This window comes from Vulpes vulpes, chromosome 1, assembly GCF_048418805.1.
Source record: "Vulpes vulpes isolate BD-2025 chromosome 1, VulVul3, whole genome shotgun sequence".
NCBI classification, from domain to species: domain Eukaryota; kingdom Metazoa; phylum Chordata; class Mammalia; order Carnivora; family Canidae; genus Vulpes; species Vulpes vulpes.
In genome coordinates this window covers 99,164,606-99,180,757 of record NC_132780.1, presented here as the reverse complement: position 1 = coordinate 99,180,757, position 16,152 = coordinate 99,164,606, and the positions used below count along the sequence as shown (strand labels likewise).

General features: G+C 42.3%; 2 protein-coding genes and 2 long non-coding RNA genes across 11 annotated transcripts in view; 2 read left to right on the top strand and 2 right to left on the bottom strand.

The window, feature by feature from the left end:
• The window catches only part of NSUN3 (NOP2/Sun RNA methyltransferase 3), a 98,364-nt gene extending 95,579 nt beyond the window's left edge, over positions 1-2,785 (bottom strand). For 4 of the 6 annotated variants that reach the window (XR_011994435.1, XR_003233677.2, XR_003233679.2 and 1 more), the window contains exons 1-2: positions 2,579-2,762; positions 1,553-1,662 (exon numbers count right to left, since the gene is read on the bottom strand). Coding sequence is in view for 3 of the 6 variants with exons in the window: in XM_072721122.1 (XP_072577223.1) it covers positions 1,553-1,662; positions 2,579-2,590 (122 nt within the window). In the remaining 3 variants the exon portion in view is untranslated. Of the gene's footprint in view, positions 1-1,552; positions 1,663-2,578 lie in introns of all 6 variants that reach the window. The other 2 variants (XM_025989899.2, XM_072721113.1) reach the window with 2 other exon arrangements.
• Positions 2,786-3,120: 335 nt separating this feature from the next.
• LOC140593947 (uncharacterized) lies at positions 3,121-4,480 on the top strand. Of its 2 annotated transcripts, none has more exons than XR_011994438.1 (2): positions 3,121-3,453; positions 4,272-4,480. It is a non-coding gene; the product is annotated as an uncharacterized lncRNA (long non-coding RNA). The 2 variants fall into 2 exon arrangements; XR_011994437.1 differs by having other exon boundaries at positions 3,121-3,605.
• A 1,277-nt stretch (positions 4,481-5,757) lies between these two features.
• Positions 5,758-6,808, top strand: LOC112913739 (uncharacterized). Its single transcript, XR_003233722.2, has 3 exons — positions 5,758-5,919; positions 6,014-6,082; positions 6,459-6,808. It is a non-coding gene; the product is annotated as an uncharacterized lncRNA (long non-coding RNA).
• A 6,877-nt stretch (positions 6,809-13,685) lies between these two features.
• ARL13B (ARF like GTPase 13B) overlaps positions 13,686-16,152 on the bottom strand; it is a 63,251-nt gene continuing 60,784 nt past the window's right edge. Inside the window, exon 10 of one of the 2 annotated variants that reach the window (XM_025989896.2) lies at positions 13,686-15,871. In XM_025989896.2, coding sequence (XP_025845681.1) covers positions 15,795-15,871 — 77 coding nt within the window. In that variant the 3' untranslated portion in view covers positions 13,686-15,794. The remainder of the gene's footprint in view (positions 15,872-16,152) is intronic. The other variant, XM_025989897.2, reaches the window with a different exon arrangement.

Genomic DNA, 16,152 nt, shown 5'->3' with positions numbered 1-16,152 from the left:
GGAGGAGATGTTTGCAAATGACATTCAGATAAAGAGACAGTGTCCAAAATCTATAAAGAACTTATATCACACTCAACACCCAAAAAATAAATACTCCAGTTAAGAAATGGGCAGAAGCTATGAATGGACACTTTTCCAAAGAAGACATACATCCAGGTGGCCAACAGATTCATGAAAAGATGATCAAAAAAAAAAAAAAATCATCAGGGTAAATGCAAATCAAAACTATAATGACATATCACCTCACACCTGCCAGAATGACTAAAATGGACAATTCAAGAAACAGATACTGGTGAGGATGTGGAGAAGGGGGAACCTTCTTACACTGTTGGTGGGAATGCAAACTGCTGCGGCCACTATGGAGGTTCCTCAAAAAGTCAAGAATAGAGGTACCCTATGATCCTGCAATTGCACCACTGAGTAGTTACCTAAAGGATACAAACATACTGATTTGAAGGGGCACGTGCACCCGTATGTTTACAGCAGGATTACCAACAATAGGTAAATTATATGGAAAGAGCCCAAATGTCCTTCGAATGAAGAATGGATAAAGAAGGTGTGGTGTATACACAATGGAATATTACTCAGTCAACAAAAAGAATGAAATCTTGCCATTTGCAACAACATGGATGGAGCTACATGTATTTATCCTAAGAGAAATAAGTCAGCCAGAGAAAGACAAGTACTGTGTGATTTCATGCATATGTGGAACTTAAGAAACAAAACATGAACATGGGGGAAGGGAAAAAAAAAAGGAAGCAAACCATGAGAGGCTATTATCTATAGGCAACAAACTGAGGGATGGGCTAGATGGATGATGAGTATTTCGGACGGCACATTGTGCTGAGCACTGGGGGTTTTATGTAAGTGATGAGTCACTTAATTCTACTCCTGAAACCAACACTGTGCTATATGTTAACTAGAACTTCAATAAAAATTTGAAAAAGAAAAAAGAACTCAATGTAAAGAACCCATGGAATAACACTCTGACCAAAGGCAGAATCACTGTACAAATCCCACTTATCTTACTTATTTCTATGTAAGAAACATTTGTTTTCCATAACACATTTAAAGAATCTGTAGTGTGTGTGTGTGTGTGTACACACCTGTTCAAAACACAGCATGCCAAAGACACAGGGAAGAAATATGATGCCCAAATAAAGTGACTCTAGCTAAGTGAGAGGAGCATCCACTTTCAAGATTTCAAGATTTCTTGTATCTTCTGAATTCCAGAAACTCGTCAAACACCCTCAAAAGCTTTAAGACGTTTCTGTTACACTATAATTAATTTTGTCAAACTGGTGGACATTCTTCTTTCCAAGATCAAAATAATTGCTCAAGGCAAGGCCATCACAATTTTCTCCTATTACTAAAAGTTTTCTTTCTCCCTTTTTCATTTTCCTATGATTCTATTTCCTCACAGTTCTCTTCTTTAGCATCTGTAGGAAAAGGGCAGCCAGGTTTAGATTCCTCTTTTATCCTTGCAGCACCCCTCCCCAAAGGACTTACTTTGTGTTTGACCATAAAGCATCAAGAGATGAGGTTTACTAACCTTACTGTATTCCAGGCATCTCCAAGTTCTTTGGAATACTGTTTTTCAAAATGATCCAATACAACTTTGCAAATCTGTTTTGCAAGCTTCCTCTCTGATTTTGCTTTCAGCTATGATGACAAGAAAAAGCTGCTGACACAATCTGATATTACAAATTTATTACACTTCAAATGAGCAGTTATTTTCTTAAGAACAGGTTTTATGATTATTGATACTTCTTGCAAGGGAGCATGAGGGTTTCTCCAAATGATCATTGCAAATAATTTAAGCAAAGGTTAAAGAATTTGTGGCCGTAGGAAAATTAGTGGCCCTCGCAGAAGAAACTGTGTCAAAGGAACAAAATTAAAAATTAACTTAATTAAGCCCCTCCAGGCGTTAACATTAGGGGAAACTGGGTGAAAAGCCTATGGGAAATCTGTATTATCTTTGCAACTCTTGTAAATGTAAAATTATTCTAAAATAAAAAGGTGATTTTGGGAAAAAAAAAAAAAAGTCACTTGTTTCCTGTGGAAACTCCTTCCGATTCTATCTCTGGGACTCACCCGACGTTTAGGGAGGTGTTACTAGGTAACGTCCTAAGCTCCCAGGAGAGAGCAGGACCCTCGGCCTTGGCCTTGCGGAGCTGGCATTCCGCTCCGGGCGGAGGGAGCAGGGAGGCAAGTCCGCGGGCGGCTTAGCAGACGGGTCACTGGGGCGCAGGTGAACCTTGGGAGTGGGAACCCTAACCCCCAATCCCAACCTCTAACCCCAACCGTAACCTGTAACCCCTAACACTAACCCCTGGGAGACCGAACCCTAACCCTAACTCCAACCTCTAACCCCAACCCCCAACCTCTAACCCTAACCACTAACCCTAACTCCTAACCTGTAACCCGACCCCGACCCCGAGGACCGAGAGCGCCCGCCACCACGCGTCCCGGCACCCCGCCCACTCCAGGGCTTTGCCCAGGAAGCCAGCCAAGTCCCCGCATCCCCCCCACGCCCCGTCGGCCCGGAGGTGCCCGCCCGTCGGGTGCCAGCCCTCACCCGAGTCAACATTATCCCGCCGGGAGATGCCCAACAAGACGTCCCCGCCGCCCAGCAGCACCTAAGCGGTCCGGGAGGTCAGGCGCACACCCGCCTTCACGTCTACACCCTGCTCTTCCGGTTCAACTTCCCGCGATACACCCCTTGCCCGCGGTATCGAAATCTCGCCAGAAATGCTGTAGGTGCCGCGAGAGGCACGCCCGCCCCGTTGCTTCCGCCGGCAGTCGCAGAGGCGGGGCTTGGTCCGGGGGCGGGGCTGGCGCGGGGCGGGGCTTGGTCCGGGGGCGGGGCCTCGGCGGGGGCGGGGCTGCCGCGCGCCGGCGGTGGGGCGAGGCCGTCCGGGCTCGGTCCCCAGGACGGCCCGTGTGCTGGTCGCCGTTGGGGCGGGTTTTCCGAGGCCAGTGAGGAGATGACGGCGCGTGCGTCCCGGCCTCCGGGGCGGGGACGCGGCTTGCAGAGCCGCCGAGGTGCGGCGGTTCGCGCAGCTGCTGGCTGCCGCCGGGGTCCTACCGCCGTCGCGCCCGAGGCCAAGGTGACGCGCACGGGCGGCCCCCGCACCTTCCCGGGGCCGGGGGGGGGTGGGGGGGTGGGGGGCGGGCAGCCGCACGCGGGTCGGACGGGAGCGGCCCACGGCTCTGCAGGTGCCCCGCTCTGCTCCCTCGGAGCTGCTGTCGGCGAGTCGCCCGCGCGGTGCTGCCCCGGCCCGGACCTGCCGGCACCTGCCGGGACCTGCCGGGACCTGCGAGGCTCCAAATACCGCTGTAGGCCTGGGCCGCAGGTACAAGGCTTAGAGCCGTGAAAAAAGAAAAATACCACCACCGGTGTGATTTGAAGCTTAATCTACTTACTTAAACAGGTTCTCCAGTAACATAAAGGTGAATTTAGATTTGGTGCGAAAGAAAATATAGTATCAAGAGTGAAGTGATTAAATGCACGCAGCTTCCTGGTTGTTGAGAGAAAAGTCATGAGCCTCCGCCTTCAGACTTTTTTCTGTGCTCGTTACGGAGTGTTCCATTTGATGAACACGGTAGTATATTTGCAAAATAGTTAAGAGGATGTGTAATGCTTGGAAAGAGGTCATGTGGGTTCTAGTTTACTGTTTTTGACTTTTGTAGCGTGTTTCTATTTTCTGATATTAAATAAGCTAGTGCTTACTGAAATGTAAAACAGTGTAAGTGTAATGTAAAATGTGAAAACAAAAGCCTGTGAGAATGAAAACTGAACTAATGCCACTGGAGATCATCGGTATTGACATTTTGATGTATTCCTCGAGTTTTACGCATTTTCAAGGTTGAACAATACATATAATGTATTCTGTTATAAGCACTTTATTATTAAAATTATTCATATACATCATTTCTAAAAGGCTATTACACCAATTTACCTTATTATTGATGAACATTTGCTCATTGTTTTTTCCATGTCTGATAACCTTATAATTCTATTAATTTCCTAGTTTGAATAGTTTTCCAATCATACTAGTTATTACCTCTTTCATAAATTACCACCTTGTGTCCACCTATCTATGAATATCTTAATGCTATTTTATTTGTATTTACATTCAAGATGTTAACTATATCACGTTTTCAACTACGTTTCCATTTTTCTTAATCCTTTGACTTTAAATGTACAAATATTTTTATATTTTATGCAGTCATTCTTTGATTTTGTAATTGATTCCATTGCTTTTCAGCGTGAAAATTTCTTCACACAGAAACAAACAATTGGGGCAGCCCAGGTGGCTCAGCAGTTTAGCGCCGCCTTCAGCCCAGGGCCTGATCCTGGAGACCTGGGATCAAGTCCCACGTCGGGCTCCCTGCATGGAGCCTGCTTCTCCCTCCTCCTGTGTGTGTCTCTGTCTCTCTCTTGAATAAATAAATAAAAGATTTTTTTTTTAAAAAAAGAAACAATTTGTTTCCTTCTCCCTTTTTTTTCTTTACAGTTTGATCTTTAATATTTAATACACTAATCTATCTAGAATCAATATTAATGTATCATGAGAATATTAGCGGGTTTCCCCTACCTCAACCAAATAGCTACTGAAGAATAAACAAAGCTCCACACTTTATTTTTAAAATAGAAACTGTTAGTAGACTTGTTTCAAACCACTGCAGGTATAAGAAATTGAGCTGACACGAATAAATAATCATATTTATTATTACTATTGTGTTAAAGAATAAAGTACTGTAATAAGTACTTAAACTGGGCAGGAAAAGAATTTTTACATTCCTAAGCAACTTTATTGTGAAGCCATTTGACATAAGAAGTGTTTTAGTATAAGAAATACTTTATAGATTTGTGTGTTTTATGAATTTTCATATTTACCTAAAACATTTCTCAAAACCCTTCAGATTCACATAGAGGCTTATGTGTCAAGAAAGGTAAAGCCAGACAGGCTTTGTAGCAAAACGATCCAACATCGAGAGACCATTAGCTCCTTAAAATGAATGGTAGAAAAACACAACAGAGAAATGCACCATCGAAGCACGAGAGCAAAGCGTAGTTACAGGCAATCTTGAGCTCTCATTTCAGGAGAGTAGCTAATTAGCTATCATTTTGTGGTTTTAGGCCTCCAGAGTGCTGTGTACAAATCTATCAGACAATCCACTGGGACTGGGAAGTCAACAGAACTTCTATTTTCATTTAATTTTATCAAATCTTTAACAAAATGTTCGGGGGAGATGTATGTGCAAAGTGCAGGAGAACATGCATGTGACTTAGGAGCTGACCCCTAACTCTTAAGACCCGCTTGCTGACCTGCGGGCTGAGCCGGGGCACCTCAGAATGTGCCTGTATTTAGAAACCGTTTCCAGAGGTGATTAAAGAGGCCTTCAGGATGGGTCCTGATCTGATAGTATCCTTGTAAAGAGGAGATGTAAACCCTGAGACTCTAGGCGCCAAGCGCACACTGTGTTCAGAGCGGGGGAGGGGAGAGGCTTCCGAGGGGAGAGCCCTGCCTGCCCGGCCCTGGCCGGCCCCGCCCCGCCCCTGCCCCGCCCTCGCCCCGCCCCCGCCCCTGCCCTGCCCCTGCCGCAGCCGTGCCCCGGCCCTGCCCCGCCCCACCGCTGCACCGGCCCTGCCCGGGCCCCGCCCCGCCCCTGCCCTGCCCCGCCCCCGCCCCGCCCCGCCCCGCCCCGGGCCTACCAGACTCCGCCTTCCGAGCGGGAGCCTCAGAGCCAGGAGAAGGCCGCCTTCTGTGGTGCAGCCCCCCAGGCCGCGTCCGGGGCGGCGGCAGCTCCACCAAACTACCAGGGTAACGTGGGGTCTGCTGGGAAGGGCCTCGGGTCGTGGTCGCCCGGCAAAGCACGGAGCGCGGGTGAGCGCGGGCTCTGAACAAGCAGGTGATTTTCGCCTATTTTCCCTTCGATTCGAAGCGGATGCCCCTCATTAAAGGAGATTCATTTCTGATTTCCTGTCTTCCCTTCATCCAAACAGGTTTCCATTATCGTTTCCACAAAGCTGATGGATTGTTCTTATTTTGAGAATTTATAACCACACTTTAATGTAAGTCTTTGAATATCGGAATTGGTTCCTGGGGTCAGCTGGAATATATTTCTTGATGAATAGTATTAGCAGAATCTCAGTTGCAAAGTCTACTCCACTTAGAGAAAAACTTAAGCATTAAAGCCAAGGATAATAAAGTTTATAAGCTGCAGCTTTATTTGTATAAGCAATTTCACTTTTGATAAGCTGCTGACACCCAAAAGTATTAGGTTTCTTCAGTGCAGAAAGGGAGAAATTGAACATGAATAACAGCATATAGAACCGAGTATCGCATAAAATATTTCCATGGTAAAACAATATTTAAGAGATCAGCTGCAAATAAAATGACATATTCCACGGATAAATGTTTCTCAACTATTCAAAATACATTTTACAGGGGCGCCTGGTGGCTCCGGGCATTGAGTGTCTGACTCTCGCCTCTGGCTCGGTCCGGATCTCAGGCCTCCTGGGATCCAGCCCCATGAAGGGCTCAGCGCTCAGCACAGCGAGTCAACTTCCTCCTTCTCCCTCTCCCTCCGACCTCATATGCTCTCTCTCTCTCTCAAATAAATAAAATCTTTAAAAAAATTTTAAATAAGTTTTACATATTAAGTTCTTCATTTGACCATTAATTTTAAGCTTGCAGAAAGCATGGCACTTAATTTACAAAATTATATGTTTGATTCTCCCATTATAAAATGAGCAAAATTTTAAAGACTAGTTTGAAAAATTGGGGGAGGGGCAAGATGGCAGAAGAGTAGGGTCCCCAAATCACCTGTCCCCAACAAATTACCTAGATAACCTTCAAGTCATCCTGAAAATCTACGAATGCGGCCTGAGATTTAAAGAGAGACCAGCTGGAACGCTACAGTGAGAAGAGTTCGCGCTTCTATCAAGGTAGGAAGACGGGGGAAAAAGAAATAAAGACACAAAAGGCCTACAAGGGGGAGGGGCCCGAGGAGCCGGGCTGAGGCCGGGGCGAGTGTCCCCAGGACAGGAGAGCCCCGTCCCGGAGGAGCAGGAGCTGCACCAACCTTCCCGGGCGGCAAGGGGCCCGCAGGGAGGTGGAGCAGGACCCAGGAGGGCGGGGATGCCCTCGGGCTCCCTGAGACACTAACAGGCACCTGCGCCCCGGGAGAGTGCGCCGAGCTCCCTAAGGGCTGCAGCGCACACGGCGGGACCTGGAGCAGCTCGGAGGGGCTCGGGCGGCGGCTCCGCGGAGGGGGCTGCGGGGCGGGAGCAGCTGGGGGGGCTCCGGCGGCGGAAGAGGCTCCGCGGAGGGGGCTGCGGGGCGGGAGCAGCTGGGGGGGCTCTGGCGGCGGAAGAGGCTCCGCGGAGGGGGCTGCGGGGCGGGAGCAGCTGGGGGGGGGGGCTCGGGCAGACGAAGAGGCTCCGCGGAGGGGGCTGCGTGGCCGGGAACCCGAATCCAACAGCGCAGGCTCCGGAGCACAGGGCAACGGGACACAACCCAGGACCCAGCCTCCCCTGGGACAGGCAGAGGCCAGGAGGGCCCAGGACAGCGAGGACGCTCCTGCCCCGAGCTGAGCAGATAAGCGGCCCCGCCCCGGAGCCTCCAGGCCCTGCAGACGGAGAGCTCCGGAGCTACTGCCGGGGCTGAATCCAGGGCTCCAGACCTGCCGCCGCCACTGGGGCTGCTCCTCCTGGGGCCTCACGGGGTAAACAGCCCCCAGTGAGCCCTGCACCAGGGAGGGGGCAGAGCAGCTCCCCCAAGTGCTAACACCTGAGAATCAGCACAGCAGGCCCCTCCCCCAGAAGACCAGCTAGACGGACCAGTTCCAGGGGAAGTCAAGGGACTTAAAGTATACAGAATCAGAAGATACTCCCCCGTGGTTTTATTATTATTATTTTTGGTTTTTTTGCTTTTTGATTTGTTTGCTTCCCCCACCCCTTTTTTCCTTTCTTTTTCTTTCTCTTTTTCTTCTTTTTTCTTTTTTTCTTCCTTTTTTTCTTTTTCTCTTTTCTTTTCTTCTTCCTCTCCTATTTCTCCTTTTCCCAATACAACTTGTTTTTGGCCACTCTGCACTGAGCAAAATGACTAGAAGGAAAACCTCACCTCAAAAGAAAGAATCAGAAACAGTCCTCTCTCCCACAGAGTTACAAAATCTGGATTACAATTCGATGTCAGAAAGCCAATTCAGAAGCACTATTATACAGCTACTGGTGGCTCTAGAAAAAAGCATAAAGGACTCAAGAGACTTCATGACTGCAGAATTTAGATCCAATCAGGCAGAAATTAAAAATCAATTGAATGAGATGCAATCCAAACTAGAAGTCCTAACGATGAGGATTAATGAGGTGGAAAAAAGAGTGAGTGACATAGAAGACAAGTTGATAGCAAAGAGGGAAACTGAGGAAAAAAGAGACAATTAAAAGACCATGAGGATAGATTAAGGGAAATAAACGACAGCCTGAGGAAGAAAAACCCACGTTTAATTGGGGTTCCCAAGGGCGCCGACAGGGCCAGAGGGCCAGAATATGTATTTGAACAAATCCTAGCTGAAAACTTTCCTAATATGGGAAGGGAAACAGGCATTCAGATCCAGGAAATAGAGAGATCCCCCCCTAAAATCAATAAAAACCCTTCAACACCTGGACATCTAATAGTTAAGCTTGCAAATTCCAAAGATAAAGAGAAGATCCTTAAAGCAGCAAGAGACAAGAAATCCCTGACCTTTATGGGGAGGAGTATTAGGGTAACAGCAGACCTCTCCAGAGACCGGGCAGGCCAGAAAGGGCTGGCAGGACATATTCAGGGTCCTAAATGAGAAGAACATGCAACCAAGAATACTTTATCCAGCAAGGCTCTCATTCAAAATGGAAGGAGAGATCAAGAGCTTCCAAGACAGGCAGGAACTGAAAGAATATGTGACCTCCAAACCAGCTCTGCAAGAAATTTTAAGGGGGACTCTTAAAATTCCCCCTTAAGAAGAAGTTCAGTGGAACAATCCACAAAAACAAGGACTGAATAGATATCATGGTGACACTAAACTCATATCTGTCAATAGTAACTCTGAACGTGAACGGGCTTAATGACCCCATCAAAAGGCGCAGGGTTTCAGACTGGATAAAAAAGCAGGACCCATCTATTTGCTGTCTACAAGAGACTCATTTTAGACAGGACACCTACAGCCTGAAAATAAAAGGTTGGAGAACCATTTACCATTTAAATGATCCTCAAAAGAAAGCAGGGGTAGCCATCCTCATATCAGATAAACTAAAATTCACCCCAAAGACTGTAGTGAGAGATGAAGAGGGACACTATATCATACTTAAAGGATCTATCCAACAAGAGGACTTAACAATCCTCAATATATATGCTGCGAATGTGGAAGCTGCCAAATATTTAAACCAATTAATAACCAAACTGAAGAAATACTTAGATAATAATACACTTATACTTGGTGACTTCAATGTAGCTCTTTTTTTTTTTTTTTTTTTTTTTTAATGTAGCTCTTTCTATACTCGATAGGTCTTCTAAGCACAACATCTCCAAAGAAACGAGAGCTTTAAATGATACACTGGACCAGATGGATTTCACAGATATCTACAGAACTTTACATCCAAACTCAACTGAATACACATTCTTCTCAAGTGCACATGGAACTTTCTCCAGAATAGACCACATACTGGGTCACAAATCGGGTCTGAACCGATACCAAAAGATTGGGATCGTCCCCTGCATATTCTCAGACCATAATGCCTTGAAATTAGAACTAAATCACAACAAGAAGTTTGGGAGGACCTCAAACACGTGGAGGTTAAGGACCATCCTGCTAAAAGATGAAAGGGTCAACCAGGAAATTAAGGAAGAATTAAAAAGATTCATGGAAACTAATGAGATACAACCATTCAAAATCTTTGGGATGCAGCAAAAGCAGTCCACAGGGGGAAATTCATCGCAATACAAGCATCCATTCAAAAACTGGAAAGAACTCAAATACAAAAGCTCAGCTTACACATAAAGGAGCTGGAGAAAAAACAGCAAATAGATCCTACACCCAGCAGAAGAAGAGAGTTAATAAAGATTCGAGCAGAACTCAACAAAATCGAGACCAGAAGAACTGTGGGACAGATCAACAGAACCAGGAGTTGGTTCTTTGAAAGAATTAATAAGATAGATAAACCATTAGCCAGGCTTATTAAAAAGAAGAGAGAGAAGACTCAAATTAATAAAATCATGAATGAGAAAGGAGAGATCACTACCAACACCAAGGAAATACAAACGATTTAAAAAACAGATTATGAACAGCTCTACGCCAATAAATTAGGCAATCTAGAAGAAATGGATGCATTCCTGGAAAGCCACAAACTACCAAAACTGGAACAGGAAAAAATAGAAAGCCTGAACAGGCCAATAACCAGGCCAATTGAAGCAGTCATCAACAACCTCCCAAGACACAAAAGTCCAAGGCCAGATGGCTTCCCTGGGGAATTCTATCAAACGTTTAAAGAAGAAACCATACCTATGCTACTAAAGCTGTTTGGAAAGATAGAAAGAGATGGAGTACTTCCAAATTCGTTCTATGAGGCCAGCATCACCTTAATTCCAAAACCAGACAAAGACCCCACCAAAAAGGAGAATTACAGACCAATATCCCTGATGAACATGGATGCAAAAATTCTCAACAAGATACTAGCCAATAGGATCCAACAGTATATTAAGAGGTTTATTCACCATGACCAAGTGGGATTTATCCCTGGGATACAAGGGTGGTTCAACACGTAAAACAATCAATATGCTAGATCATATCAACATTCCTCAGCATCTTAAAAGCCATCTACGAAAAGCCCACAGCAAATATCATTCTCAATGGGGAAACAATGGGAGCCTTTCCCCTAAGATCAGGAACACGACAGGGATGTCCACTCTCACCACTGCTATTCAAAACAGTATTGGAAGTCCTCGCCTCAGCAATCAGACAACAAAAAGACATTAAAGGCATTCAAATTGGCAAAGAAGAAGTCAAACTCTCCCTCTTCGCCGATGACATGATACTCTACATAGAGAACCCAAAAGCCTCCACCCCAAGATTGCTAGAACCCATACAGCAATTTGGTAGCGTGGCAGGATACAGAATCAATGCCCAGAAATCAATGGCAATTCTATACACTAACAATGAGACAGAAGAAAGAGAAATTAAGGAGTCAATCCCATTTACAATTGCACCCAAAAGCATAAGATACCTAGGAATAAACCTAACCAAAGAGGTAAAGGATCTATACCCTAAAAACTATTGAACACTTCTGAAAGAAATTGAGGAAGACACAAAGAGATGGAAAAATATTCCATGCTCATGGATTGGCAGAATTAATATTTTGAAAATGTCAATGTTACCCAGGGCAATTTACACATTTAATGCAATCCCTATCAAAATACCATGGACTTTCTTCAGAGAGAACAAATTATTTTAAGATTTGTGTGGAATCAGAAAAGACCCCGAATAGCCGGGGGAATTTTAAAAAAGAAAACCATAGCTGGGGGCATCACAATGCCAGATTTCAGGCTGTACTACAAAGCTGTGGTCATCAAGACAGTGTGGTACTGGCACAAAAACAGACACATAGATCAATGGAACAGAATAGAGAACCCAGAAGTGGACCCTGAACGTTATGGTCAACTAATATTCAATAAAGGAGGGAAGACTATCCACTGGAAGAAAGTCCCTTCAATAAATGGTGCTGGGAAAATTGGACATCCACATGCAGAAGAATGAAACTAGACCACTCTCTTTCACCATACACAAAGATAAACTCAAAATGGATGAAAGATCTAAATGTGAGACAAGATTCCATCAAAATTCTAGAGGAGAACACAGGCAACACCCTTTTTGAATTCAGCCACAGTAATTTCTTGCAAGATACATCCATGAAGGCAAAAGAAACAAAAGCAAAAATGAACTATTGGGACTTCATCAAGATAAGAAGCTTTTGCACAGCAAAGGATACAGTCAACAAAACTAAAAGACAACCTACAGAATGGAAGAAGATATTTGCAAATGACCTATCAGATAAAGGGCTAGTTTCCAAGATCTGTAAAGAACTTATTGAACTCAACAGCAGGGGGATCCCTGGGTGGCTCAGCGGTTTGGCACCTGCGTTTGGCCCAGGGTACGATCCTGGAGTCCTGGGATTGAGTCCCACATCGGGCTCCCGGCATGGAGCCTGCTTCTCCCTCCTCCTGTGTCTCTGCCTCTCTCTCTCTCTGTGTCTATCATAAATAATAAATAAATAAATCTTTTTAAAAAAATAAACTCAACAGCAAAGAAACAATCCAATCATGAAATGGACAAAAGACATGAACAGAAATCTCACAGAGGAAGACATGGACATGGCCAACATGCACATGAGAAAATGCTCTGCATCACTTGCCATCAGGGAAATACAAATCAAAACCACAATGAGATCCCACCTCACACCAGTCAGAATGGGGAAAATTAACAAGGCAGGAAACCACAAATGTTGGAGAGGATGCGGAGAAAAGGGAACCCTCTTACACTGTTGGTGGGAATGTGAACTGGTGCAGGCACTCTGGAAAACTGTGGAGGTTCCTCAAAGAGTTAAAAATATAGACCTGCCCTATGACCCAGCAATTGCACTGTTGGGGATTTACCCCAAAGATACAGATGCAATGAAACGCCGAGACACCTGCACCCCGATGTTTATAGCAGCAATGTCCACAATAGCCAAACTGTGGAAGGAGCCTCGGTGTCCATCGAAAGATGAATGGATAAAGAAGCTGTGGTCTATGTATACAATGGAATATTACTCAGCCATTAGAAACGACAAATACCCACCATTTGCGACAACGTGGATGGAACTGGAGGGTATTATGCTGAGTGAAGTGAGTCAATCGGAGGACAAACATTGTATGGTCTCATTCATTTGGGGAATATAAATAATAGTGAAAGGGGATGTAAGGGAAGGGAGAATAAATGTGTGGGAAATATCAGAAAGGGAGACAGAACATAAAGACTCCTAACTCTGGGAAATGAACTAGGGGTGGTGGAAGGGGAGGAAGGTTGGGCTGGGGGTGAATGGGTGACGGGCACTGAGAGGGGCACTTCACGGGATGAGCACTGGGTGTTATTCTGTATGTTGGTAAATTGAACACCAATAAAAAATAAATTTATTAAAAAAAAATTGAGGAACACATACAACCAATAACTCAAAAAATTCATGATTAACATTTTATAACATTTCTTTCTAGGGTCGCTTTCATAGTTTTATACTTAAAATCAATTACATACAATATTATATACATGATATAAATGCCTTTTATGGAAAAGGCATATAGAATTATCCTTTAAGTAAAAATATAATTTTTGGGTCAGTAGCTTTAACTTAGCAAAAAACAGACATTGGATCATCTAGGACCAAAAGGTGATATGACGTTATTTTTAGCTGTCTTTCAAATGACAATACTCTTTTTCACATTTATGAAAACTTGTGAAGAGAAAACAAGTTTCATGTAAAATAAAAACTCATTATCATTATTTTAATCTACTGACAAGATTTCTTCCAACATTCATGTTTGAAAATTCCTTTTCAATTTTGTTACCAAAAATATCATGTAAATTTATCAAATGAGAAACAAAACAGCATATTGATATATATTATTTTTATTGTGTGAAAATGTCAGTATTTGTGATGATTAAGAATAAAAATGCAGCATATGACATAAAAGGCATTTACTTGTTAAAAGCAACCTGGATTTACAAAACTTCTTTTAAAATATTTTTAGAATGCTTTAAGAATACAAATTAATCTTTTGAGAGAAATATATAAACATTTACTTTATCATATTTAGTTTCAAAATCATTTTTACTCATTTTTAATAAATGAACAGTATTATTGTCTACTACAGTAATCACTTACAGGAAATAAAAAATTTAGACTTTTATTTACTCTTAAACTAGATGAATATTAAAAAGATGACAAGAGTATAGGTTTAGTGTTTAAAAAAAAATGAGTAAGTGTAAATGTTACACACAGGAACCAAAAAGATACACATACGAGTTTTTCTCTAAAATTAAGTTCAAAATTTACATTCTATCTTCTTGTGTTGGTTTCGTTACATTTTGGCCACCTATCAAATTTAGGGTGTTATGATTTTATATCTGAAGTAGAATGTTTTTTACTCAGTGTCCCTGATGTCCTATGCCCAGAATTTCAAGAAACTGCATTCTGATGCTGACTAGAGTAATAAGCAACCTGATTAAGGAAAGTTCGGGGACTTAAAAAATGTGACTAAAATGTGATGCACCAAAGTAAAATTTTAAAAATAAACAATCATATTAAACTGCCTTAGACATACTTAATCTTGTTATTGTTAGATACTAGTTATGTTTGTTGTCAGTACAAGTTACCAAACTTACCAATTTTAATAAAGTGAAAAGGAGTAATATTGTTTATAGCATTTTCACCTTGATATAAATGTATATACGTTCAATTAAATGCAACATTATAAATCTGTTACTCAAAATATACTTCTCAAAGTTTGCCTAAATAGAGAATCCTATAGATGACATTCTTCAGTGCAGGAGAAGTGCTATTCTTTTAAATTGAGAAATTATTTTAGATTTATTTCCTTATAAAAGTAATTTTAAACCAACATTTTTGTTCTTATTGACTTAGTATCCAAGCATTATCTGATTATAAAACACAAGTCTCTGTACCCACAGTGGCTTTTTCAGTCTTTTTGCCTTTATTTTAAAGGCACAAAAGAATTAGAATAACCTAAACGAGTCACTGTGGCTTCTGATAGAATGAGAGTGACAAGGAGCACCTAGATCTGAAAAGGTCTATCCTATGAAAGAGGTGTTCATTGAGAATTTTAATAATATCTCAACATAACATTTTAATTAATTTAAAAAGCACTTAGATCAAGAAAGTATTTCAAGTCTCTTTCATTTATTCTGATCACCAAAAAAAAGCAAACAACAACAAAAAAATAGAGCCCTCCTGGGTAGTGTTTTCAGATAACATAATTTGGAAGAATAAAGATCTAAGAACCTATTTTAAAAAGGTATTATTTTAAAATTAAGTAAAATTAAGATGTATAATTCAAGGACAATACTCTTATAAAACATACCTGAAGCCATATAAATACATCCTGTTTGTATAGTTCATGTTTGTCAAGTAAATCAACTCCATTTCCAGACACAATTTAAACAAACCATTTATAGAAAAGTGCAGTCAATATCATGGTAATTAAAATTCTTTTAAGTTGTAGAAAAATATAAAAAGTTAAAAACTTAGGTTATAAATTCTCAAGAGTTCCCCTTCCATGCACATATATCTTACAAAAAAATATTAAGATACAGTAATAAAGACTATTAAACAAATAGTAAAGAAAGTAGGGAGTCCATCGGCTCTTTTTGTAAAAAGGTTTTCCTTCAGGAATATGCCCATGAGTGGGACTGTAAAATCCAGAGTCAACAGTAACTCCTGCTAAATTGATTCAAATCCTCATCCCATCTACTGGTCATTTTGCTTCCTTTTTTTAAAAAAAAACAAAAACAGCAACAACCAAAAATGAGTAACACGGAGAGTTGTCAGATCAGTCAGGTCTTTGACTATTCATCATCTTACTGAAATCATGCTATGGTTATCTTGCCCCAGTCATCAATGTTTTGGGTTTTTCTTCTCTTTGAGAAAGAAGGTCCTCTAGTGGATCTTGCCTATATTAGAAGAGTGCATCCATGCGACTTGGTTATGAAATCACATCATGAGCATCACTGTTAGGTCTCTGTTGCACAGCCAGGGGAGGCAGTGGCTTTCCATAGAAATCTACATGAAGAAGTTATACCAAGACACAGAGTAAGTCAAAATTTTTGATATAATTCATTGTTTTCCAACCAACACCTTTAAAAGAGTAAAGGTGCTCCGACTTGATGGGTAAAATAATGGATAAGGAGAACAGACAAAAAAAATTCAAAATCCAAGAAAACTTGGATAAATTCAAAACAACTAGTAGGATACATTCTTAACTCTAGATTATAAATTAATTTCTACTTGATTTAATATCTAACGTATATACCATTTTTATTTCCAATTATACTTTCACATTA